General features: G+C 42.2%; 1 protein-coding gene across 1 annotated transcript in view; it reads right to left on the bottom strand.

Moving 5' to 3' along the window:
• Positions 1-26,412, bottom strand: part of nup133 (nucleoporin 133) — a 39,931-nt gene that overhangs the window by 5,998 nt on the left and 7,521 nt on the right. The window contains exons 8-21 of the mRNA XM_078273416.1: positions 24,832-24,979; positions 22,977-23,127; positions 19,733-19,881; positions 17,433-17,524; positions 15,583-15,746; positions 15,337-15,431; positions 13,316-13,540; positions 13,098-13,220; positions 11,932-12,031; positions 9,927-10,190; positions 8,429-8,562; positions 5,934-6,092; positions 865-1,000; positions 313-431 (exon numbers count right to left, since the gene is read on the bottom strand). Coding sequence (XP_078129542.1) covers positions 313-431; positions 865-1,000; positions 5,934-6,092; positions 8,429-8,562; positions 9,927-10,190; positions 11,932-12,031; positions 13,098-13,220; positions 13,316-13,540; positions 15,337-15,431; positions 15,583-15,746; positions 17,433-17,524; positions 19,733-19,881; positions 22,977-23,127; positions 24,832-24,979 — 2,059 coding nt within the window. The remainder of the gene's footprint in view (positions 1-312; positions 432-864; positions 1,001-5,933; positions 6,093-8,428; positions 8,563-9,926; positions 10,191-11,931; positions 12,032-13,097; positions 13,221-13,315; positions 13,541-15,336; positions 15,432-15,582; positions 15,747-17,432; positions 17,525-19,732; positions 19,882-22,976; positions 23,128-24,831; positions 24,980-26,412) is intronic.

The following is a 26,412-nucleotide window of genomic DNA, read 5'->3' as shown; positions in this document are numbered from 1 at the left end:
ATCCGAGGTAAATCACGTAGTTCCCTCTGGGTGGTGTAGTTTATGTAACGTTAGGGTCAATCTCTCTGACACTGACGCTTTCTCTGTCAGTGGTAGAGTACCGGCTACATGTGAGTAGTAGCGGTACGCAAGAAAAAGTGCAGGTACGCTTAAGAGTAAAATGTAGAAGTGCCGGTACACTTTGAGCACTGCTTCCAATTTGTAATCTCATGCAGATGTGTCCATGTGTTAACGGGTCTACTGTGTGTGTGTGTGTGTGTGTGTGTGTGTGTGTGTGTGTGTATGTGTGTGTGTGTGTGTGTGTGTACTCACCTGTATGAGGTTGTGAGCGCTCAGCAGAGGCATGGTGTCGGGGTTCAGCTGCTTCTCCTCCAGCAGCTGTCGGGGCAGAGTCTCCTGATGCAGCAGGAAGCGCTCCTGCTCCACGATATCTGATGGGACAGATACATGACAGCATCGAGTCTAGTTACAGGACACTGAACGCCACACTGCAACGCTGCCATTCCTTCATGTCTATTAAGTGAAGTTCTTCTGGTTTTTCACCAGTAAGAAAAGTGGAAAAGCTGCTAAAAGTCATAAAAAGTCAGATCCTCACACTGGAGTATTTTGTAAGTTTAAAGTTTAGTATGTAAGTAGCAAATGCAATTCTTCTGCTAAACGTCAAAGCTCTCCACAACCTTCCTTTAACACTGCTCCAACAGGCAACCAGCAAGTAGTCACAGCAGACTCTGACCCAGGTTCGATTCCCAGTCCGGGCTGACCCTTTTTTCGACATACTATACTATGTCTTTTGGTCATTCTTTGATCTAATTTACAAGGACTCTTTTCGATTGCCCGCATCTGATAACCAGCTCATGGTTTTACCGTCGACGTGTTTGTTGAGTTCGTCCTCATGCAGGTCGGATGCGAGCACCGTCAGCTTACTGAGAGCCAGGAGCGTCTTCTTCTTCACAAAGTAACGCGTCTCCCCGTTGGCCTGGCTGTAGAGCGTCCTGTTGGCCTGCAGAGACACGATACACTGCGTCAGTCACAGCATTATAATAGTTATTTAAAGTGCTCATATTATGCGGTTTGGCTTTTTCCTTTTCCCTTTATTGTGTTATATATCTTTTTTGTCCATGTTACAAAGTGAAAAAGCCCAAAGTCCCCCCCAAAGGGACTTACCATCTCCAACAGAAAACACTGTTCACAAACTGCTCCAAACAGCTCTGTTGTAGTCCAGCCTTTACTTCAGAGACAAACGTGGTCACTTTGGAACACACGTTATAATGCTCACCTAGCTGCTAGCATGGCACGCCCTCATACTCTGCTTCTGACTGGCTAGTAGTCCTTACCTAGCTACTGTCAGGGCACACCCTCATACTCTGCTTCTGACTGGCTAGTAGTCCTTACCTAGGTACTGTCAGGACACGCCCTCATACTCTGCTTCTGACTGGCTAGTAGTCCTTACCTAGGTACTGTCAGGGCACGCCCTCATAATCTGCTTCTGACTGGCTAGTAGTCCTTACCTAGGTACTGTCAGGGCACGCCCTCATACTCTGCTTCTGACTGGCTAGTAGTCCTTACCTAGCTACTGTCAGGGCACGCCCTCATACTCTGCTTCTGACTGGCTAGTAGATTCTGTGAGAGGTCTCACTCTGTAGCTAAAACAGAGAGCTCAACACACAGGGTGAAAAGAGGAGCTGCAGCAATGTGCAGTACAACAAAAATATGGTGTTTTTTGAAAATTAAACCATGTAAACCTATTCTTAACTATGTAAAATCTATTTTCATGAAACTTGGTGGAAGGGTTGTAACATGGGCCAAGGAAGAATCCATTAAATTTTGGAGCAGATCCGAATCACAGGCCTGATACACAGACTTCTTTTTCACTTTTGTTAAAATTTGTTTGTGCTACAAAGTCAAAACCAAAGTCAGACTGTGGTTAAAACCAGGAAGGCTGACGAACACTTCCTCTTGCTTGTGTATGTGTGTGTTAACTGCAGGCAGGAAGGAAGCTGTGCAATGTGTGTGTGTGTGTGCGTTTAATGTAGAGGCAGTATTATTGGTGCTGGTTGTTGTGAGCACCAACATGTTTAAAGCTGCTAAAACAGGAAGGAAACTGAGTTTGTGTGTTTCTTCTGTTCTACGCTGTGGTGGCTGCAGACTTAGAAAGTGTGGAGGAAGAAAGAAAGAAAGGACTTTATAACCCTGTGTGTAGTCTTCTTTGGTAGTTTTAGAGGACATCATTTTTTTTTTTTTAAAGGAGGTAAAAACAGAAGGAGTTATGTGAGGCCATGTGTCCCTGTGGCAGACCGAGGGAAGACTGGAAAGAAGGAAACAAAGGAAATGTAGGATGGAAGGAGGGAAGATAACAGGGAGGAAACCTGAAGATAACGACTGAAGAAAGGAAGCTCAGATACTTAATTAAAAAGGAGGGGAAAAAAAGGTATAAAGGAAGTAACAAAGGGCAGAAGGGATTGAACAATAAAGATCAGAAAGAAGGAAGGAGTGAAGGAATGATTGACTTGGAAAAGGGAGAAGGGAAGGAAGAATATAAATAAATAGGAAGGAAGGAAGGAAGGAAATAAGGAAAGAAGAGGGTAAGTGTAAAAGGAAGGAAGGAAGGAAGGAATGGCAAAGGGAAGGAAAACAAAGGAAAGAAGAGATTAAAGATTAAAATAAAGGACAGAAAAACAAACAACAAAACAAATAGCAGAAAGGAAGAAAATAGAAAGGAAGGAAGGAAGGAAGGAAGGAAGGAAGGAATGAAGAGAAAGCAGTGAAGTAAATGAAAGTGAAGAAGCGATCTGGGGCCATCAGCTGTTGAGGAAGTATAAAGAGGGAGGAAGCTGCGTGGGTATTTATACTCGGTAGTTTCTCAGAGGATGTGGTCGTGGCTTTGTACCAAGGTGTGAAACAAGCTTGTGTGTGTGTGTGTGTGTGTGTGTGTATGTGTCAGTGTGTATGTGTCATTGTGTATGTGTGTCAGTGTGTATGTGTCAGTGTGTGTGTGTGTGTCATTGTGTGTGTGTATGTGTCAGTGTGTGTGTGTGTCAGTGTGTATGTGTCAGTGTGTATGTGTCAGTGTGTATGTGTCATTGTGTGTGTGTGTATGTGTCAGTGTGTATGTGTCAGTGTGTATGTGTCATTGTGTGTGTGTGTGTCAGTGTGTGTGTGTCATTGTGTGTGTATGTGTCATTGTGTGTGTGTGTATGTGTCAGTGTGTATGTGTGTGTCAGTGTGTATGTGTCAGTGTTGTGTGTGTGTGTGTGTGTCAGTGTGTGTCAGTGTGTATGTGTCAGTGTGTATGTGTGTGTCAGTGTGTGTGTGTGTGTCAGTGTGTATGTGTCATTGTGTATGTGTCATTGTGTATGTGTCATTGTGTATGTGTCATTGTGTATGTGTCAGTGTGTATGTGTCAGTGTGTATGTGTCAGTGTGTATGTGTCAGTGTGTATGTGTCAGTGTGTATGTGTCATTGTCTGTGTATGTGTCATTGTGTGTGTGTGTATGTGTCAGTGTGTATGTGTCATTGTGTGTGTATGTGTCAGTGTGTGTGTGTGTGTCAGTGTGTATGTGTCATTGTGTGTGTGTGTGTGTCATTGTGTGTGTGTGTGTGTGTGTCAGTGTGTATGTGTCAGTGTGTATGTGTCAGTGTGTATGTGTCAGTGTGTGTGTATGTGTCAGTGTGTGTGTATGTGTCAGTGTGTGTGTATGTGTATGTGTCAGTGTGTATGTGTCATTGTCTGTGTATGTGTCAGTGTGTATGTGTCAGTGTGTATGTGTCAGTGTGTATGTGTCAGTGTGTATGTGTCATTGTGTGTGTGTATGTGTCATTGTGTGTGTGTGTGTGTCATTGTGTGTGTGTATGTGTCAGTGTGTATGTGTCAGTGTGTGTGTGTCAGTGTGTGTGTGTGTCAGTGTGTGTGTGTGTGTGTGTGTGTGTCAGTGTGTATGTATGTCAGTGTGTATGTGTCAGTGTGTATGTGTCAGTGTGTGTATGTGTCATGTGTGTGTGTATGTGCAGTGTGTATGTGTCATGTGTGTGTGTGTATGTGTCAGTGTGTGTGTCAGTGTGTGTGTGTCATTGTGTGTGTCATTGTGTGTGTCATTGTGTGTGTGTGTGTCAGTGTGTGTGTGTCAGTGTGTGTGTGTGTCAGTGTGTGTGTGTCAGTGTGTGTGTGTCAGTGTGTGTGTGTGTCAGTGTGTGTGTGTGTGTGTGTGTGTGTGTGTGTGTGTGTGTGTGTGTGTGTGTGTGTGTGTGTGTGTGTGTGTGTGTGTGTGTGTCAGTGTGTGTGTGTGTGTGTGTGTGTGTGTGTGTGTGTGTCAGTGTGTGTGTGTCATTGTGTGTGTGTATGTGTCAGTGTGTATGTGTCAGTGTGTGTGTATGTGTCAGTGTGTGTGTGTGTCAGTGTGTATGTGTCAGTGTGTGTGTGTCAGTGTCAGTGTGTATGTGTGTGTGTGTGTGTATGTGTCATTGTGTGTGCGTGTCATTGTGTATGTGTCATTGTGTGTCAGTGTGTGCGTGTCATTGTGTATGCATCATTGTGTGTGTGCATGTGTCATCTTGTGTGTGCGTGTCATTGTGTATGTGTAAGTCATTGTGTGTGTGTGTGTGTGTGTGTGTGTGTCAGTGTGGATGTGTAAGTCATTGTGTGTGTGTGTGTGTATGTCATTGTGTGTGTGTATGTCATTGTGTGTGTGTGTGTATTCAGAATACAAATGATGAGTAACTGTATTCCGTTACAGTTACAATTTGAATAGTTGGTATTTAGAATACAGTTACATTGTTGAAATCAATGGATTACATGACGATACTTCTGTTTCACGAGTTTATTCACTCTCGCAACTCCACGCATTTCCCAGAAGCCCCAATATGAAAACGAAAAAATGAGCTATTTACGTGATCACTGATAGAGGTCGAGATGGAGCATCAGAGCCAGGGCAGGAATGGTTTCTATCTTGGAAATTCAAACAGCATTTCACATTAAAGAAAGAGAAGAGAGAACGAAATATAACTGCACTGCAGTGCAGCCTCTTCTCGCCAGCAACCAGCCTCCTTTCGGCGTCCAGATTCCTCCACCTCCAACCTGAAGAAGCATCTTAAAGTACGTTATTTTTTTTAATTAGCCAAGCGTAGTCGTCTGCTGTAGTGTTACTGGTCACCTTGCGACTTTACATTCTCCTACGTGCTGATTTACTAGCCCCAGAGCCGTTGAAAGACTGACGGGCCCCGTTTGACATGTTAGCTAACGTTAGCTAAAATTAGCTCGTGGTAGCTTAGACTGCGGTTAGATTTTTGTACAAATACAACAATCTATCTGCTTGTTCAGGTCCACATTCAGCCAGTTGGACCAGAAGAACACACCAGAACAGGCCTGTTTAGTAAGCTGTATGTGATGGCCGCATTCCTACTTATAAAATACAGTTCAATGTGGAAGTACTCCAAGTATTCAGAATACGTTACTCTGATCGAGTAACGTAACGGAATACGTTACAAATTACATTTTTGGGCATGTATTCTGTACTCTGTAACGGAATATGTTTTGAAAGTATCCTTCCCAACACTGTATATCACTGTGTGTGTGTGTGTGTCAGTGTGTGTGTGTATGTATGTATGTATGTATGTATGTGTCAGTGTGTGTGTATGTATGTATGTATGTATGTGTGTATGTGTCAGTGTGTGTGTATGTATGTATGTATGTATGTGTGTATGTATGTATGTATGTATGTATGTGTGTATGTATGTATGAGTCAGTGTGTGTGTCAGTGTGTGTGTGTGTGTGTGTGTGTGTGTGTCAGTGTGTGTGTATGTCAGTGTGTGTGTGTATGTCAGTGTGTGTGTGTGTGTCAGTGTGTGTGTGTGTGTGTGTGTGTGTGTGTGTGTCAGTGTGTGTGTATGTCAGTGTGTGTGTGTATGTCAGTGTGTGTGTGTGTGTGTGTGTGTCGTACACTTTGGTAGTCGTGCACGTGGATGTGGTGCAGCCAGCTCAGGTGCTGGTGCGACTGCAGGAAGCTGGCCAGCTGCTGGTGCTGGGCAGCCGGCTGGGACAGCAGCTTCCCCCTCTTCCCCTTCTCCATGTACCAGCGGAACAGGAAGTCGGCAAAGTTCTGTGACAAAGAGGAAGTTGGTAAGTTGGCTGTGTTTGAAATCGCGTACTACAGGGCTGTCAACGAATATTCTAAATTTGAATACTGTGAGAGCCTGGTACTGCTGCCCGACACGTTTAGCTCGCTGTCTGACTGAGCCCAGCCTGTAGTCCAGAGAGTTCACAGCGAGCGAGTGGGCATGTTGATGGCGTTCTATCCTGTGGCTGCCGCTACCGGAAGTAAACAAACAACGAGGGCGAAGAAGAAGACGCCACAAAAACGCTGACGAAAATGTCTAACCTGGAGAGACGACGCGATTCGGGATCTTCTGTCGGTAAGAGCCGTCACTGAAACGGTCACAACTGACAAATTAAAGGACAATTCCGGCGCAAAACGAACCTAGGGGTTAATAACAGATGTGTACCCACTCTGTCGCTCTCTGGGACGTGTTTTCATGCTAATCGAATGTGTTTGGAGCTTGAAAGACGCTAACGCGGACCGCTGATTAGCTTACAACGCTAGTATTCGGGGCACAGGGAACGTAAAAACAAATCTCTATTTATACCACTAACAAGGCTCAAAATATCACCAAACTTCAACGGTAGCATCATGAGGGTCCCTAAATGTTAACAGAAGCATTGAGAACATTGTAAGTGTACAGACAGTTTATTGAAAAGATAGTTTAGGAAGACAGTAGCTCCCAAGACGGCGGCCGCCTGTATACAAGAACGCGACTTTACTTTAATCTTTTTAATAAACTGTCTGTACACTTACAATGTTCTCAGTGCTTCTGTTAACATGTAGGGACCCCTCATTATGCTACCGTTGAAGTTTGGTGATATTTTGAGCCCTTGTTAGTGGTATAAATAGAGATTTGTTTTTACGTTCCCTGTGCCCCGAATACTAGCGTTGTAAGCTAATCAGCGGTCCGCGTTAGCGTCTTTCAAGCTCCAAACACATTCGATTAGCATGAAAACACGTCCCAGAGAGCGACAGAGTGGGTACACATCTGTTATTAACCCCTAGGTTCATTTTGAGCCGGAATTGTCCTTTAAGGCAGTGGTTCTCAAACTTTTTTCAATAATGTACCCCTTTTGAATTGTTTCTTTAAGCCAAGTACCCCCTGAGCAGCGCTAATCATTTTTGGTAGAAAAAAGGTCTATATAAAGAGGAACAGTACAGCGCTGTCAGCGACAGATTTACTAAACAACAGCCTTGTAACTGAAAAAACATTTAAATGCTGATGAGAAAAGGAAACAAAAACTGTAAAAAAAACGACAAAACCTTTGAAAAAAGAAGGAAGGCAAGAATAGGTTGAAAATACTCGGAAAAAACCTTCAAAAACAGTGACATAACTTCGAAAAAAGCAAGAAACTTGTAAAAAGTAGGACAGTAGAAGGAAGGCAGGCAACACAAATGTCACATTTTTGGTAGGAAATAAGTCTACATAAAGAGGAACTATGTTCTGGACAACAGCCTTGTAACTATTAAACAATATGTTAAATATCTCACGAACCCCTGCAGTCCTTCAAAGTCCCCCTAGGGGTCCACGTACCCCCATTTGAGAAACACTGCTTTAAGGGAACGGTAAGAGACTCGGTTTGTTAACGACCAATTAACGAACGGCTCCGTGACCGCGGTGAGATAGAGGTCTACTGTGTTTGAATGCAGTTTTACGTTATATAGGACATTATTTTACTAACCGTTGTGTTGTCTTCCCGTCGACATGAAGTTGTTGCCATTTCAGGTCAAAACTGACTTTTTTTGGCGCTTTTTTTAAAAACGTTTTCTTTTTTAAATTCATGGTCAATAAAACTAATTTATATGAAATGATTCCTGATTTTTTTCTTTAAAAAAAAGGCATACATTATGAATTATTATGACTAATAGTTAAGATCAGAGGACGTTGAGTGGATCACATACTGGTATATGTCAAAGTTTAGTCGGCATACTGTTTTGAAACCATTTAAATATTTTAAACACCCAAAAATCAATGGAAGTTATCATTAATTTTACCTGCGAAGACTGTTGTATGGGTTCCATACCATACAACGGGCATCCACCTTATTTTTGGGCCATTTGGTTGAAAGACACCCATATTTCACATATTAAAAATCTTTAAAAAGGACAACACAAGGGTTAAACTGTCTAGTAAGCTAAACTTTAACATGCTAACACATTTAACAAACTCAACAAATATCACATTTGCCAGAGGCGCCACTGCGAGAGTGCGGGCGGGTCTCCACGAGCTGGGAAGCGTGACGCCACAGCGGGCTCCGGTGTAGGACTACTGGCTCAGACGGGGCGTCTCGGTCGGTCTCAATGTTTTCCCTAAGCATTTCTGGTTCTCTGCGTACCTGGTCTGCAAACTTGGTCATGTAGTGCTGCAGGCGGCTCTGGTTGTCGGTCTGCTCACACATCTGAACCAGGATGTCGAAGTCACAGTACTTCTCAGCCAGCGCTGCCACCCACTGGTACTGACCCAGCTCCACTGCAAAACACAACAGACCATTTGTTACTTTTGCTTCACAAAACAAATGACTCAAACCGTTTAATCCAATATCAAACTAACTTAATAGCGGACAACTAATCCATTAATCTTTGCAGCTCTAATTGAAATCTGATTGTATCATTAGACTCTCAGGGGCCCATCTTGCACTCCGCAAGGCGGAGCGCAGCCCAAAGCCCGACCCAAGTGTCTTTGCTTGTTTAAAACCGATGCAGTTGTCAATTTCACGTCCAGCGCCCACGTCGTCTAAAGGTCCCATTTCTCAATCCCCCGCTTTCAAACGAGCAAAGTGGCAGTTGGTCAAGGCCACACCTCCACCCTCCACCTTGCCCCCCCCCCCCTCTCTCTCTCCTCAATAGCTACAGACACAGAAATGGCACATCCTAAGGAAAGCTCATTGTGGGACTGGCTCTAGTGGCTGTAATTCTGCACCAAGGCTCAATTTAGGGAATACACCTTCAGATACAGTATTAGCGGACAACTAAGGTCTATATAAAAGAGACTTCAGATACAGTATTAGGGACCACTAAGGTCTATATAAAAGAGACTTCAGATACAGTATTAGGGGACCACTAAGGCCTATATAAAAGAGACTTCAGATACAGTATTAGGGGACCACTAAGGTCTATATAAAAGAGACTTCAGATACAGTATTAGGGGACCACTAAGGTCTATATAAAAGAGACTTCAGATACAGTATTAGGGGACCACTAAGGCCTATATAAAAGCATCCAAAAAGCAGCATGTCATAGGACCTTTAAATAGCAAACGCACCTGCGCCCATCTGTGCGCCCATGGGCGTGCTGCTCTTATAGGGAGGTGTGTTCAGGTGCATTCTGGGCGTATTGCTATCTTGAGGCAGCGGGAAGTGATCGCGCCATTGACCCACAAAAACCTGGTCTGAAGTCAATAACGCAGCATTTCATTGTTATTTAAACAGAGCATTAGTAAAATGCGTCTAGGCTCGTGCACACTCTGCTCGTTACACACACAGGGACGCACAGCAGCACACACACACAAAAGATTACAAATCAAAATATTACGGTGCAAATCCTCCATCATAACAGCAATGCTCCAAGGTCCAAACGCACCTGGCTTTTAAAGGGAATGGGAGATGATCTCTGATTGGTTTATTGCATGTTACGCCCAAAACACACCTATGAATTAATGAAGACACTAAGTAACACCCGTTGAACCATGCGCCTGGCGCACGGACCCTTTTTTCCACCGTCAAACTAGCAAAAGTGGATTTGGACACGCCCTAAACGCACCTGCACCAGGCGCTTCATGCCGTGCGCTGAGATGGTTAAAATAGGACCCTCAGTACGGTTTATTCCTCTACTTACGCAGCGGGGCGAGCAGCTCGGAGCGGCGTTGGCTGTACTCCATCTCCAGACTGTTGTAGCGCTCCTGTTGGGCCCCCAGGGGCCTCTGCTGCTGCAGGGAGGTCAGCTGGGCCACATAGCCACCCAGGTAGATGTCCAACAGCGCCACCAGCTGCTCGCAGAGGGCGCTGCGCAGCTCGGAGTCGGCGTGCGGGTACACAGAGCGCAGGATGATCTCGTGCTGGCGGGAGAGGACGCTGCGAACGCCTCCAACACCTCCTGATGCTGGGGGGCGGGAAGACGTTAATTAGATATTCTACTCCAAATAAAAGCACTTTTACAGGTAAATGAGCGGCCATTTAGGACATTCAGAGTGTGATCTTTTCATTTCTTTGTATTTGGCAGTTTAAAAAAACAGCACATGCTGACATCTTGTCAATAGAAAACTCATTTTTAGGACTGAACATGGAGGTCATATTTTCTGCAGACAGTCTAAATCAAACCAAGCTTTCAATGTAATTTCCACACAGACGTTCTGGTATTAAAGCACGCATACATTCAGAGCTAAACCAACTGATTCTCAGGGGCTGCAGCCACCTGAGGCCAGAGTTTCTGCAGGTATCACCAAGTCAAATTTAAGACTTTTTAAGACCTTTATGACCATTATGAATGACATTTTTTCAAAGATAATAGTTTGGGCTTTTCGACCTTTTTTTTTATTTATTTTTTTATTTTTATTATAATTTTTGGGGCATTTTAGGCTTTTAATCTACAGGACAGCTGAAGATGTGAAAGGAGAGAGAGAGAGAGAGAGAGGGAATGACATGCAGCATAGGGCCGCAGGTCGGAGTCGCTGCAACAAGGACTGAGCCTTTGCACATTGGGCGCACGCTCCACCAGGTGAGCTATCCAGGCGCTTTTCTGCCTTTAATTGACAGGACAGGTGGTAAGAAAGGGGAGAGAGGGAGACATGCAGGAAGTCGTCACAGGCCAGATTCTAACCCTGGACCTCTGCGTCGAGGCATGAACCTTTAAGTATATGTGCGCCTGTTCTATCCACTGAACCAACCCGGCCACCATTATGAATGAAATCTAATAACGATTAGATTTCATCTTCATCGCAACCCTAACCCTTTTATCGCAACATCTATTATGCCCTAAATTCAGTTTTTTTCAAGCCAAGTATCGTTAAACGTGCACTTCCCCACAGCTGAAGAATAAAATGCGTTTTGTGTCTGTGGTACAATCCGAAAGAGCCTCGCACCAATAACACGAAAGCTGATTGGCTGCGATATAAGTTGCATGTTGGTGTCATTTGTAGTCTTAATGCGGCTAAATTATATTTGGACTAGCGAAAGAAAGAACTACAACGCCACAGAATAAAGAAAAAAGAGCATTAGAGGAAGCGTTGCATGGACGTAGGAAAACTAAGACCTGTTTAAAATTATTTTAGACCTAGAACACATTACTTCAGGGAATTTAAAGGTGCCCTGATACACATATTTCATTACTTTGTGGTAATGTCTGAAGGTCTATCATGGACTCTGTAACATTTCTTGTGAAAGAAATGCCTTGTTTACTTTGTTTCAGGCCATTCTAGCGTGGTATAGAAAGCCTGGAGGAAGATGTGCCAGTTCTCATTAAAATTCAACGAGCTAAGCTGCTTGATTGGCTAACAGCTAGCCAATGAGAGCCCAGTGCAACTGGGCGAGCTCACGAATAGTAATGAGCTCAGGCAGCACCACGTCAGACTGACCAGCTTTTGTAATTGGCCTGATTTCTCCACTTATTTCTTTTCAGTGGCTAGAGCTGCCAGAGGAGGTAGCCGTTCATTTTCACATTCACCACATAACACAAACACATATGGACCTAGCATATTTAAAAAAATACAAGGTTTTGTGTGGCAGGGCACCTTTGAGATTTTTTAAGGCGTAACATTTTTATTTAGAAATGTTAGAGTTTTTGAGACCCAGCGGAAACCCTGTGAGGCGGTTGGTAATTGGAGAATAGAGAACTAAAGATGTACCTGTCCATGGGATATACTCCGGCTCGGCAGCAGCGGTTTCAGAAGCTCTGTACATGAAGGCCTTCGTCTCCCTGTACTGACTAGCAGCCTGAAGCATGTCCTACACACACACACACACACACACACACACACAGACACACAGACACACAGACACACACACACACAGAGTACAGTTTCAACAAAAAACAAATAGAACAGTTTGGGAGGTACATTCAGGGACCCTGTATCCTAGTATATATATATATATATATATATATATGTGTATGTGTAGTATATGTATACATACCATTGCCCATTTTCTGACATTTCCCCCCAAAAAAACATGCAGGTGATCGACATCAAATGAACCCAACTTGCCAACATTTCTGACGTCTGAGCCATTTACTTTTCACTTGTAATAACGTGTCTGAATTGATCTTTGATGAGAGCCTGTTCACTCCCTATTCAGCCCTATTGTCCCAAATTTGGTTGCAGTTCCACCAGAGTTCCACTGGGGGTGATCGCAGGCGAGTACTTGTGTCCTTTTGATTTCTTACAGGTTCAGTCGTCGTTGCCCATAACACGCTAGCATTCTGCTAATGAATGCTGATTGGTCAGTGAAGGACTGATTACGATCGGAGATCCCGCTTGACGGCATCCAAAGCAGAACCAGAATGTCAGAGTGAATATTTCGGTGTGGTCTTTAAAACATTAGCAAACCTTTTTCTAGCACGTGTATTAACAGGGAGAGTCTAACCTGTCAGCTGTGTTGTATTAACAGAGAGTCTAACCTGTCAGCTGTGTTGTATTAACAGGGAGAGTCTAACCTGTCAGCTGTGTTGTATTAACAGGGAGAGTCTAACCTGTCAGCTGTGTTGTATTAACAGGGATTTTGAGGGGTATAGCTCCAAAGAGTCCCATTCATTCTGCACTGGCCTGTGAGCGCCCCCTATATGGAACTCTGGTGGAACTGCAACCAGTTCAGAAGACAGAAGTAACGAGAGAGCGGACCTTCTTCCCTTATTAGACATTCCCTGGCGGTACTGTATAAACAGAAAATACTTCGGTGAATCATTGGTAAAGAAATATTGATTCTACGGAAAAACAATCGATTCAAAAAATCCTCACAAAAACCATCACGATAAATAAGATTTTCGATTTCTTTTACCCCCACCCCGAGTGTTTACCTTGATGACGTTGTTGGCGGTGAGAACGACTTCGGCCCACTGCACCGAGTCGACCGGGCTCTCCTTCAGACTCCGCTCCTCCTCGTCCAGCAGACACTCGAACACAGAGGAGATCTGAGACACCTGCAAGGTTCCCGGAAAACAAAAAAACATTTAACTCGGCGTCTCTACACACCGCCCGGATCATCGCCGCAGAACGGCGCGGGACACAAACCAACCTCTCTGAAGAAGACGTCTGCGGCGGTCAGGCTGGGCGGCACGGTGGCGCCGTTCTTCTGCAGCGCGATGCCGATGGCCCGGTTCACCAGCTCGCCGTGTTTGCTGTGGTGGTTCTTCAGCACCATGGCGGCCTGAAGCTTCTCCGCGTGTTCGCACAGCAGCAGGCGGGTCGCCACGGGAGACGAACGCACCGTCACCTGGCCGAGCCGGTCCAGCAGACCCACCTGACGGAGGAGCACAGCGACGATTCATTAACCCTCCCGTTGTCCTCGGGTCTCAATGTACTAAATGTGGGGTTTTTTCAACAAACTGTCCAAAAAGAAATTAACGTGGATGGTTCGGTACAACGTTCTTTAGTGTAAAATAAACGATCAGTTCAATACTTTCAATTCCTTTGGGTATTTTATAGCATTTGAAAAAAAATGCTTCAAAAAACTTAAAAAACAAACAAGAAAAAACTTCCAAAAAACAAAAAAAATAGACATACATCACGACAGACATGAAAAAGTGACAAATAAAGTCTGAAAAAAAGCTAAAAACTTTGAGACAACAACAAAAAAATACATCAGACAAAGTGACAAAAACTTTGGGAAAAAGCCTCAAAACGTCAGACACAGAAGTGTCGAAAAAGACGACCAAAAAATAAATAAAGGTTTCAATTTCTTGACCCAGAATGACAAAAAGCTGCGTGGTCGACGGAAGACAACACAAGGTTAATAATATATGAATTCTACTTTTGCAGGGTTTTCCCTACCATAATAAGGCTTTAGGTGCAGCACCCAAAGCCGTTTTTGGGGGACCACCTAAGCCGAATTAATGTAAAATCAATGTAACGTAGGCGGCAGGTTTGGACAAGGACGTAGAATGTGTAGAATATAATCTCTGGTTCTGTTGCCTCGATTTAGATCGTTTGGTCCAATTAGGAGTCTGTAGTTATTGCCATTTTTATGGGAGTATTTTCTAGTTTCTTTTCTCCTCTGTGACAGTAAACTGAATATCTTTGAGTTGTGGAGAAAACAAGACATTTGGGGCTTTTTGGGAAACACTGATCCACGTTTTTCACCATTTCACAAAACTACACATTCATTAAAAGGTTCAGTAGGTAAGCCTTATAAACTTTCTGTCGTATTTGCTGAAACTGACCCTATGTTCCAGTAGAACTACATGAAGCAGGTCTCCTCTGGCTCCACCTACAGCCTGGAGTGAGATTTACAAAAATCCACCGCTCCCTGTTCAGATGCACCAATCAGGGCCAGGGGGGTGTCTAACTGTTCAGATGCACCAATCAGGGCCAGGGGGGGGTGTCTAACTGTTCAGATGCACCAATCAGGGCCGGGGGGTGTCTAACTGTTCAGATGCACCAATCAGGGCCGGGTGGGGTGTCTAACTGCGTGTCAATTACTGCTCATGCACATGCATTCATTCACCCTTGTGGGGGGAGGGGCTTAGGAGACCGTTTTGGGCGTTAGCAGAAAACTGGGAACGGTCAACTGAGTTGTCGAAGTTCACATTTTTTGGCTAAGTCCTGGATCTTCCAATCCTACCTACGGCACCTTTAATTGAGAAAATAATCGACAGATGAATCAACAATGAAAATAATCAGTTGGTTGCAGCCCGACAGGAGTGTAATGCTTAATACGTGGAGTACTCCTTTCACAGATTTGAGTGACATTTGAAAGCTGAGGCCGTGGGTCAGGAAAAAAACAATTAGTTTTTGGTTCCATTTTCACCCAACCCTCCTGGACGGTGAGGTGGAGAAGAAGTATCTTTTACTTTCTGAATTCTTTAGTCCAACAGAACTCAATCTATATAGTAGATGCATGACATGATAGATGTTGTTTTAAGCCTATTTTACACAGTACTATAGAATACTAAATGAAATGCTGAATCCTTTAGCACAGCTCTAAAATATGATTTTCTTTTAAATAACACAGGCTGGATTTGTTGTAAGGCCACTAGACAAGTTCTGTGCCCCATTATTCAAGGTGCTCCTGGTGCATTTGTGTTTGTGTATTTGCACCTGAAGCAGGAAGTCCATGAAGCAGCCGTGGGCCTTCATCTTGTCCTCCAGCTGGTGGAGGATGATGAGGGAGGTGAGAGGAAAGCCACCGCTCTCTGGAAGAACAGAAACAGAAACAGTGTTTGGATGAAAACATCAATCAAATACAGCAAAAGTAATACAACGTAAACAGTACTTCCATAATCTTCAGGTTATTTAATACAACTGCTTTTTTTTTTGGTGCATTTGATGCTTTGTCCCCCCCACCGTCGGGGACCGACTCGGCCCAGCGGGGGTCGGAGGCCGGGTAATCGTCCACCAGGTCCAGGTTGATTCGAGTCACCAGGCCGTCCAGCTCGGCGCCCTCGTCCCCGTCAGCGTTGGCGGGGAACAGCTCGTCGGTGACCGTCTGAGCGCCCACCAGATCGTTACTGGAGGAGAGAAGTATTAGTTTATTTCCTACGACTAAATCGTCCTAAATTCCAAATCCTAAATCGTGCAGATTCAGTCTAAAACTATTGATACCAGCCTTCAAAAACAACCTTTTTAAAATGTCTGTTCAATAATAAATGAACAATGAACTTCGTAAAGGATCTTTAAAAATCCAAAACAGGCAATGTGTTCATGTTGCAATATGCGGAGTCATTAAAACAACATTTTAACACAGAGGTTATGAAGTGCCTTTTATCTAGAGTGCCTGCCTTTATGCAGAGCAGTGTAGCTGACAGCACTTCACCAATCCTGTTTGTTTTGCCTTCCTCTGGCAGGATTTAACTATTTATTAATGTTTGGATTACTGGGTCACAACAAGCTCTCTGCTGGCTGCACAGGGAGATACCACATTACAACTGTGTTTATCCAAATCCATTCCAATCTTCTCATATTGTTGAATGCGTCACACGGCACATATGCTGCCACCACAGCCAACGCGGGGCATTCCCTCACTTCGGCTGCACACATTTGCAAAACACGCACGCACGTAGTAATTAGTTCCAAATGACTCAAACAGACATGATGCAGAGAAAAGAAACTCTTATTTGTGACGATTTAAACGTGTATGTTTTGAGGTTTTTACTTATAAATGAAATGATTTGGTTATAATTGAATAACTTGATTAAACCTGATCGTCCCCAAATATAATAACGGAAAAAGTGAGCTCGTCCTATATTCGTGGTCTAGACTTTTAAACACTAATATACGTCCACAACAGGTGGCGCCAAATATCAGTATCATGAATGTGTCTCTAATGGCGTTTTTCCACTACGTGGTACCTGCTCGGCCGCGGTGCCCCGTCCTCCTTTTTCCATTGCAGACTTAGTACCGCCTCATGCGTGAGGCGAGCGTGGCTGGTCGTCATAGTGACGCCGCAGGAAACTGCCGTGACCTAACGCGACACACATGCAGAACATCGTAGGTGTATTGTTTTTGATTCTTCAGTAGTCTGCAGGTTTTCACGTCACCCGATTATTATATTGTGCACTTATATTGTAGGTGGTGGGCGTTTTCATCGCGGTTTGAGCGGAAGTGATAACAGTATATGTGTTTGCTTCACCTGTTCACCTGGGGGGGGGGGGGTTTGGGCATTGACAGAGAGGGGGTGAGCCTGTGAGCGAACACTCTCTGTTGACCGCCGCACTAACGCATTTATTTCGACTCACAAGGTAACTTTACATTCGGTAACTGCAGTGCTAGTTGGATTTTACGTGTGGAAGAAGAGGAATAAATCATTGCAATACAATCTCGAGCGCGTCAGTGTGTGTGTATGCATCTCTCAGTGTTTGGTCCCTCGCGGCAGAACTTTGTTGGACCGCTTACAGCCGCAACAACGATGGTGATAAACGCAGCAGAGTCGTCAAACAACTGCCAAGCAGCAAAGGAAATATGGTGTCTCAGAATATATAAAGTACGGAGATGGCGAGCCCAAAAAGCAGCCAAAGAAAAGCCAAAGAAAAGCATACCGTGGTCCCCAAACCGGCTGATTCCGTGGGGTCGTCTTATATTCTGGTCAATACAGTATCGTGTGAAACCAGCAGCCAACTCTTTCCCATTTTCCAAACAATCAATAAAAGAATTTGTCCGTTTTTTTTTTATCTAAAGATTTGTGATTGTTAACGTACCGACAGAAATGCAGGAAAGCCGCCTTCAGCAGTTTGGTTTTGTCTTCCTGAGCTACAGGCTCAGCTCTGGTCGGAGTCTCCATGGCTGAAACCTGCAAACACAAGAATCTAAATAAGAAATGCATTTTATAATCAGTAACAATCACATCTTTTAAGGTCCGTTGTCCCAACTGGATTCCCAATTTGTGGCTGAAGTCTTACTGGAGTCAGGTACAGGGCTGGATCCGAATAATCGGATATTTGTTCGTTGGGTAGGTATTATATTTTCAATTTTGGGATTCGAATATTTGGTTTTTCGTTTGGTTTTTCCCAAACCCGACGTCACGCTGCGGTGGCCAGTCATGTAACTGCCGATCAGACTTCGTCGGTGCGTTTTGAGGCGGTGTGAGCGTCCCATACAGGAAACATCACTGCCTCTATCTCTGCCACAAGAGAGTTTTAAAACACCAAACACAAACACTGAACTGCCCCGGAGTTTATGGAACAGGTAACGGTTCCCTGCAACAACAAAGCATAGTCTCTTTTCTCTCTCTCTTTCTTCCGGAAATGACGCTGCCTTCAAGTGCGGTCGGACAGTGTTCGAATTATACCGTGAGCTTCGGGGGGGGTACAGCGATTTCGACTGGTGACGTCACTCTCCATTTTACATAGGCTTACACACATGAGAACCACTAATCTACATGCGAAATTCCCTGAATATTAGTGCAGATTCCCTCTCGTTAAGACATTAGGAATGAAATTGCACAAAATGATAAATCGGCTCATTAAACCTCTCCCCGTGTCAGTACATCTATGGAACTGAAAACCCGTTTAGATGACGAGCTGCTCATAACATTTACCAAAAAGCACAATGTAAGATGATCTACATGGCAGTAACAGAACATGATTTTCGGGACAGCCCTAGCCAGTAGGGTTGGGCATCGAGAACAGATTCCTACTTGGAATCGGTTCAAAAATTCCAGTGGGATCGTTTCTTTATTGGAATCGTTTGGAGGATTTGGTTTCAAATCCGATCATCGCTTCCCAATTTAACATGCCCAAGTTTTGGTTTCCGTAGCGACCAGGCGCTTGTTGTGTTGCAGCCTTGGAGCTCAGTAAGCGGTGCTCTAGTGTGGCTTTGTTTTACGTGGAAAAAGCTGTAAAAACTGCAACCCCACCATTGACTCAAAATAAAACGTTCCTCTTATTTGTGAAAATAAGCATGTGACCCGTTTCAACTCCACCCTCAAAGAATCAGAATAGAGAATCGATGAGAACCGGAATCAGAAGGAAGAACCGGAATTGGAATCAGAATCGTTAAAATCCAAACGATGCCCAGCATAGACACTAGTCAGCGTAGAAATATTTTATTAACAAAATGTGTGTATGTGCTCGTTGCAAAAGTTAATTTGGATTCCGGTTCTCATCAATTCCCGATTCCGGTTCTTTGAGGGTGGAGTTGAAACGGGTCACATGCTTATTTTCACAAATAAGAGGAACGTTGGGTTGCCGTTTTACAGCTTTTTCAACGTAAAATGAAGCCACACTAGAGCACTGCTTACTGAGCTCCAAGGCTGCAACACAACAAGCGCCTGGTCGCTACGGAAACCAAAACTTGCGCATGTTAAATTGGGAAGCGATGATCGGATTTGAAACCAAATCCTCCAACGATGGAATCGTCATTTTTTGTTCTCGATGCCCAACCCTAGTTTAAAGGTTACGAGAACAAACGAGGAGGTTGCACCAGACAGAGGCCCCGACCTTGATGTGCGTCTTTGTGAAGATAACAGTTTCTGCCTAGAAACAAGACGACACCCGTCTGTGAGGATATATCAGATAATACATTAGAGCTGGGCGATATGGAGAAAATCAAACATCACGATATTTTTGACCAAATCCCTCGATATCGATACCGCAACGATATTGTAGCGTTGACTATCGGTGCTTTCACAAAATATTTACACAATGAGATTTGTGATAAATAATCATCAGTAATGTAGATATAATGACTAAGGGGGTAAAGGCAAATAATAGAACAGCTACAACAGTCTGGTAGGGTCAGAACATGACATAACCTTACTGTAACGCAGCCTTTAAAACCAGGAAAAGACACTTATGTCATATCACGATATCCAAAATCTAAGACGATATCTAGTCTCATATCACGATATCGATATAATATCGATATAATATCGATATATTGCCCAGCTCTAGTAATAATATTTATAAGCTGCTTGCAGATTTTTGTATAAATAAATACTGATCTTGCTCGTTTAGTGTTCAGCCCTTTCCCTCACAGCTGCTGCCAGTTGGAGTTTTACCTCCGGAGCCAGCGAGGAGCACAGCGAGTCCTCCATGGTCTCCGGCAGGATGGAGGCGGTCTCCCGGGCCACCACCGCCACCAGGCCGCTGTTCTGGGAGAAAAACACCGGCAGGTCGGCGCAGCAGCCTCCTCCGCGTACACCGTCACCTGGGCGGACAGACGGACGGAGAGGGAAACGCATTCAGAGACATCTGCTGTTGGTGCATCACGTGGTTTGCAATTATTAGGTCTTTCTATCATGGGTGCATTTGATTTTACATGTTTTCTTTCCAGTTTTTAAAAAAAGTGTAAACACTGGACCTTTGTCAAGAGTGCGAAACATAAAGTTTTACAAGTTATATAAAAACACTTAATTAAAAAGATATGACGAGGAAGAGAGATGATTGGGAAGGTGGGGAAGTGTACGGATTGTTATGGGGTGGTGGATTATAGAAATGGGTTGTTGACTTACTTAAAAAAATAAATAAAAGGGTTTGGTACGTGTCAAATTACAGATGTATTGTTGTGTATATTGGTTATCCTGTTGTAAAAATATATGATATAGAAAGGAATGAGTTAAAGTTGAAAGAGAGGTGGGAAACATCACAAGCTTCGGCTTCATCCTGCTCCTTTAAGGACAGCTTTTGAAAATATTAATTGTAATAGTATTTTTTATATTATTTGTAACACTGTATAGATATTGTTTTTCCTTTGGTGTGTTGCTACGCACTTTTGTTTGTTTGTATGTATGTATGTATGTATGTATGTATATGTATATATATATATATATATATATATATATATATATATATATATATATATATATATATATATATATATATATATATATATATATATATAAATACACACACACACACACACACACACACACACACACACACAAAAGCATACCGTGGTCCCCAAACCGGCTGATTCCGTGGGGTCGTCTTATATTCTGGTCAATACAGTATCGTGTGAAACCAGCAGCCAACTCTTTCCCATTTTCCAAACAATCAATAAAAGAATTTGTCCGTTTTATACACACACACACACACACACACACACACACATATATATACATACCATGCAGCAATTATTTTTGTTCGAAATAAAAAAAAAAAGAAGAAATGAAAAATGAAATACTCTTGATGAAGCGACTGAAACGTTAGTTTCTTCAATAATTGGTGATGCTGGAGCAAGAGCAGAGAGCGGGATTGTCCTTTTTTCAAGTCTGTGATATTTTCAAACGCACCTGCATGGAAGAATTGTTGGATGTGCGATTGTACAAAAAAAGTACAAAATAAAGTTTCTTCAGAAGCTAATATCTTTATGTACTTTAGTTATGATCAGTACACGAAACACTGACGTGTAAATCTGCAGGTCAAAATGCATAAACTATTTTAGTCAATTTATTGTTATCGTAAGAATCCTTTAAGTCTTATAAACTATGATTTCATCACTCTCTATTCTATAAATAAAAGCAAAGAATTGTACATCTGAAGCCAAGTTTTTGTCGCTGTTCTTTAAGTTTTTCATTTTTTTCTTTTGTTGCTTTTTGTCACTGTTTTCCACCTGTTCTTGCCTTCCTTCCTTTTTTCTACCGTCTTCTTTTTTTCTCCAAGTTCTTTGGTCGCTTTTTTCAAAAATCAATTCCGCCTTTTTCAAGGTTTTTGTCCTTTTTTTTTTTTTAAAGTTTGTCTTCCTTCTTTCTTATGTGTTTTTTTTTTACAAGTCTGTCGCTTTTTACAAAGTTTTGTCGCCGTTTTCTAAGTTTTTGATACTATTTTCTAGAGATGTTCCGATACCGATACCAGTATCAGTACCGGCTCCGATACTGCTTAAAACGCTGGTATTGGTACCGGGAAGTACTGCAGTTAATGCACCGATCTGATACCACGTAATAAAGCTCTAAAGAAAAGCTACGTTAAAGTAGTTTATTTATGTTATTTTTCCGTTATAACTGACTGTCAAACTGGAGAATAAAAGAACGTTCTGGGACGTTCATCGTTTGTGTTTGTTCATGTTTCACAAAGAGTTAAACCTGAGCCAGACCGACAACAAAGATAGAAATCATATCATCTATACGGGGATAGTAGTATACAGCTGTTATACATCATATCATCCATACAGGGATAGTAGTATACAGCTGTTATACATCATATCATCTATACAGGGATAGTAGTATACAGCTGTTATACATCATATCTATACAGGGATAGTAGTATACAGCTGTTATACATCATATCATCTATACAGGGATAGTAGTATACAGCTGTTATACATCATATCATCCATACAGGGATAGTAGTATACAGCTGTTATACATCATATCATCTATACAGGGATCGTAGTATACAGCTGTTATACATCATATCATCTATACAGAGATCGTAGTATACAGCTGTTATACATCATATCATCTATACAGAGATCGTAGTATACAGCTGTTATACATCATATCATCTATACAGAGATCGTAGTATACAGCTGTTATACATCATATCATCCATACAGGGATAGTAGTATACAGCTGTTATACATCATATCATCCATACAGGGATAGTAGTATACAGCTGTTATACATCATATCATCCATACAGGGATAGTAGTATACAGCTGTTATACATCATATCATCTATACAGGGATAGTAGTATACAGCTGTTATACATCATATCATCTATACAGAGATCGTAGTATACAGCTGTTATACATCATATCATCCATACAGAGATCGTAGTATACAGCTGTTATACATCATATCATCTATACAGAGATCGTAGTATACAGCTGTTATACATCATATCATCCATACAGAGATCGTAGTATACAGCTGTTATACATCATATCATCCATACAGAGATCGTAGTATACAACTGTTAAAACATAATAAAATATATGACACACTGGTATCGGCCGATACGCAAGTTCAGGCAAAAAATGGTATTGGACCATCGCTAATATTTTCCACCTATTCTTGCCATACTTCCTTCTATATTTCGACTTTTTCCAAGTTTTCACGTTTTTTTCTTAAGTTTTTGTTGTCGTTTTTCATTCAGCTTTTATAAAAACATTTCAGTGACATGGCTGTTTGGTAAATCTATCGCTGGTCAGGGGGTACTTAGCTTAAAAACACAATTAAAATGGGGTACATTATTGAAAAAGGTTTGAGAACCAGTGTGATAAACTATGATTTCATTACTCTCCAGTCTATCTGAAGCCAGAGAGCATTTTAACTTTAGTGAGCCAAAGTTGATTTCCTCACCCGGTGAGTTAAAGCTGATTTTCTCATCAGGCAGTGCTCCCCTGCTGGTTCCCGTGGAGCAAGCGAACACCATCTCCTCGTTGTACAGGAAGGCGGCGGAGCCGGGAGAGAGTGGCAACGCCAGCCGTGTAGCCTGCAGCGCCTCCTCACTCTGAGAAAACAAGACGTTGAAAAAAAACTATGGTGTGCTTGATTCAATGGTGGTTTGCAGTTTTACTGCTTTTTCAGTGTAAAATAAAGCCAGACTAGAGCGCCGCTTACTGTGCTCCAAGGCTGCAACAGTGTGCTTCTTCTAAAATGAAGCTTAAGGAAAAAGTAAACCCAACAACATCCTCACAAGGAAGTTTTTAAACCTCTGCAAGTTGATCTTTATACCTTACTCTCACAAATTCAAACCAGTGGCTGCCTGGATGTTAGGATATTTTCTTTTATTGTCCAGATTATTCATGTGGATTTGTTATTTTATCATCCTGTTTATGATGTATGAGTATGTTGTGTGTGATGTCTTTAAGCTACTGGGACCTTGAATTTCCCCTTGGGGATCAATGAAGGAAAGAAGGAAGGAAGGAAGGAAGGAAGGAAGGAAGTAAGTAAGTAAGTAAGGAAAGAAGTAAGGAAAGAAGTAAGGAAAAGTAAGTAAGTAAGTAAGGAAAAGTAAGTAAGTAAGTAAGGAAAGAAGTAAGTAAGGAAAGAAGTAAGGAAAGAAGTAAGGAAAAGTAAGTAAGTAAGGAAAAGTAAGTAAGTAAGTAAGGAAAAGTAAGTAAGTAAGTAAGGAAAGAAGTAAGTAAGTAAAGAAGTAAGTAAGTAAGGAAAGTAGTAAGTAAGTAAGTAAGGAAAGAAGTAAGGAAAGAAGTAAGTAAGAAAGAAGTAAGTAAGGAAAGAAGTAAGGAAAGAAGTAAGTAAGGAAAGAAGTAAGTAAGGAAAGAAGTAAGTAAGGAAAGAAGTAAGTAAGGAAAGTAGTAAGTAAGTAAGGAAAGTAAGTAAGGAAGGAAAGAAGTAAGGAAAGAAGTAAGTAAGTAAGGAAAGTAAGTAAGTAAGTAAGGAAGGAAGTAAGTAAGTAAGTAAGGAAAGAAGTAAGGAAAGAAGTAAGTAAGTAAGGAAAAGTAAGTAAGTAAGTAAGGAAAAGTAAGTAAGTAAGTAAGGAAAGAAGTAAGTAAGTAAAGAAGTAAGGAAAGAAGTAAGTAAGTATGTATGTGTCTATGTATGTATCTGTCCATCTATCTATCTATCTATCTATGTCATGAAGTAAACTGTAAAATGTGCTAATAAGACACGTGAAAGAAACAATTTAATTTATAAACTTAAAAGGGTCAGTAATTACAAAGAAAATAGATATTTTCTACACTTAACCTTTATTAGTATCAAGCCACCGTTTGGGTAGGGGCTGCAAAGATTAACTGATTAATCAATAACTCGTCAACTATAATCATCATGTATTTTACATCGTGTTGGAGTAAAGGCAGATATCTAAGAGGCGGATATCTAAAAAACCTAAATTACCTGGATAGATATCGGTAGAAATACGTGTCTTTTGGCAACTTGGCTGTACGGACTAAAAAAAGACTCTCTGACAAACAGTAGCTGACTAGAGGACCACAATAAAATAAGCTTTCGGACTAGGGCTGGATGATTATTCCAAAATGTATCCACATCGAAATTCTGAAGCTGTTATCGACGTATTTTCCCCATGACGATAATTCATTGTGATTTTAGGTCATATCGTGTAGCCCTACTTCTGACTTTCTTGTGTTTCTATCCTCGTTGATGTTCAACGTCGGCCTACGTAATTACTAACGTGCAGTGTTTACATGTTTTAAATCCAATCCACTGCTGCAGAATGCGGATCGGGCCTGACCTGGAACGGAGGGTTGTACTTGGTGACTTCCACGGTGAAGTGGTCGGAGATGGCGCCGCCGTTGTCCTGCAGCGTGACCAGGCAGAAGTAAGCCAGGCAGGGAGTGTCTGACGGGTGCCAGGCTGCAGCCAAAACCACCAGGCCGGCACTGACAACACACAGCACAGACTCATATACTCAGCTTTACTTTGGATTCCTTTGAAAAAGTACTTCATATCAGCACCCAGAAATCCTGTGAGACGGTGTCAGTAATCGAAAAACGGTAAAGATTCCCTGTGATCAGCGTTGTAATGTAACAAAGTACAAATACTTTGTTACTGTACTTAAGTAGAATTTTCACATATGTGTACTTTACTTCGTTATTTATATTTCTGGAAACTTTCACTTTTACTCCATTACATTTCCTAAATAAAATGTATACTTTTACTCCGGTACATTTCCCCTCAGCATCTTCTTTATTCGTTACTTGCAAGAAATGTTTTCTTACGTAGGAATAAATAAATAAATAAATAAATAAATAAATAATCTTTTATTAGTTTATTAGTTTTTCTCTTTGTTGATGTCAGACTTTGAATTTGGTATTTAAGAAGCCGTGGTAACCCTGAATATTATGTTTTACTATATACTCATTCATAATCAAAGTTTTTTTTTAAACTTTACTTTTCTAATAGTTAAGTACATTTAATATCAGAACATTACTTTTGATACTTAAGTACAGTAAATATCAGATACATTAAAGGCGCTGACACACCAACCTGATAATCGGCCGTCGGACAGTCTGGCGAGGTCGGTGACTCGAGTCTGTTCGGTGTGCTCCGTGCCGTCGTCAGTCGGAGGAGCCGTCGGCCTTCATTTGGGCCGTTTTGACTTGTTGACCGGCCAGTGGGCAGACGGACTCAATTACCAATTACCGGAAATGGCGAGCGGGATGAGCGTGAAGAACGGCTCTCAAAATCTGACGAAAATCTTTTAAACTGACCTTTGTCAGACAGATTCAGCAACTGCACGGCCTATTTCTCGCTTAAAATGTTTTCAGAAACACGTCTCGGTGAACTATCTTCGTGAAATACGAGATCGTATTCCGAACAAGCCGCCATTATGGTCGGTTTTGAAATCCGGGAGCAGCCAGACCCACGTTCGTCCAATCAGCTGCCGGTTTTCATTTTTTGGGCGACAATACAGATTAGCGCCGCCTGCTGTTACGGAGACGTATTACGTCTCGCTCAGCGCATAACGTACTCTCAAGTCGGCGTAGCTTCGGTGTGTTCCGAGGCACTTTTTTGACCGACTCGGGGAGACTGATCAGTCCGACTGCCTTTTCTGTGTGTCAGAGCCTTAAGACTTTTACTCAAGTAATATTCTAAAAGGTGACTTTAACTTCTACCAAAGTCATTTTCTTGTAACATACTTACTCCTTTTACTCAAGTACTGCTATAAACAGGACTGCCTGTGATGTGTGTGTTTATTATGAGCATAGAGATATCACAAATGCTTCTTTTTTCTTCTTCAAATATATGCAGTACCTTTTATATATTGCAACTTCTTTAAAGCTATAATGCATAGTTTTTGTTCCCCCACGAG

Source organism: Sander vitreus, chromosome 2 (genome assembly GCF_031162955.1).
Source record: "Sander vitreus isolate 19-12246 chromosome 2, sanVit1, whole genome shotgun sequence".
Taxonomy (NCBI): Eukaryota; Metazoa; Chordata; class Actinopteri; order Perciformes; family Percidae; genus Sander; species Sander vitreus.
The sequence above is the reverse complement of the archived record's forward strand: the minus strand, read 5'-3'. Positions and strand labels throughout refer to the sequence as shown.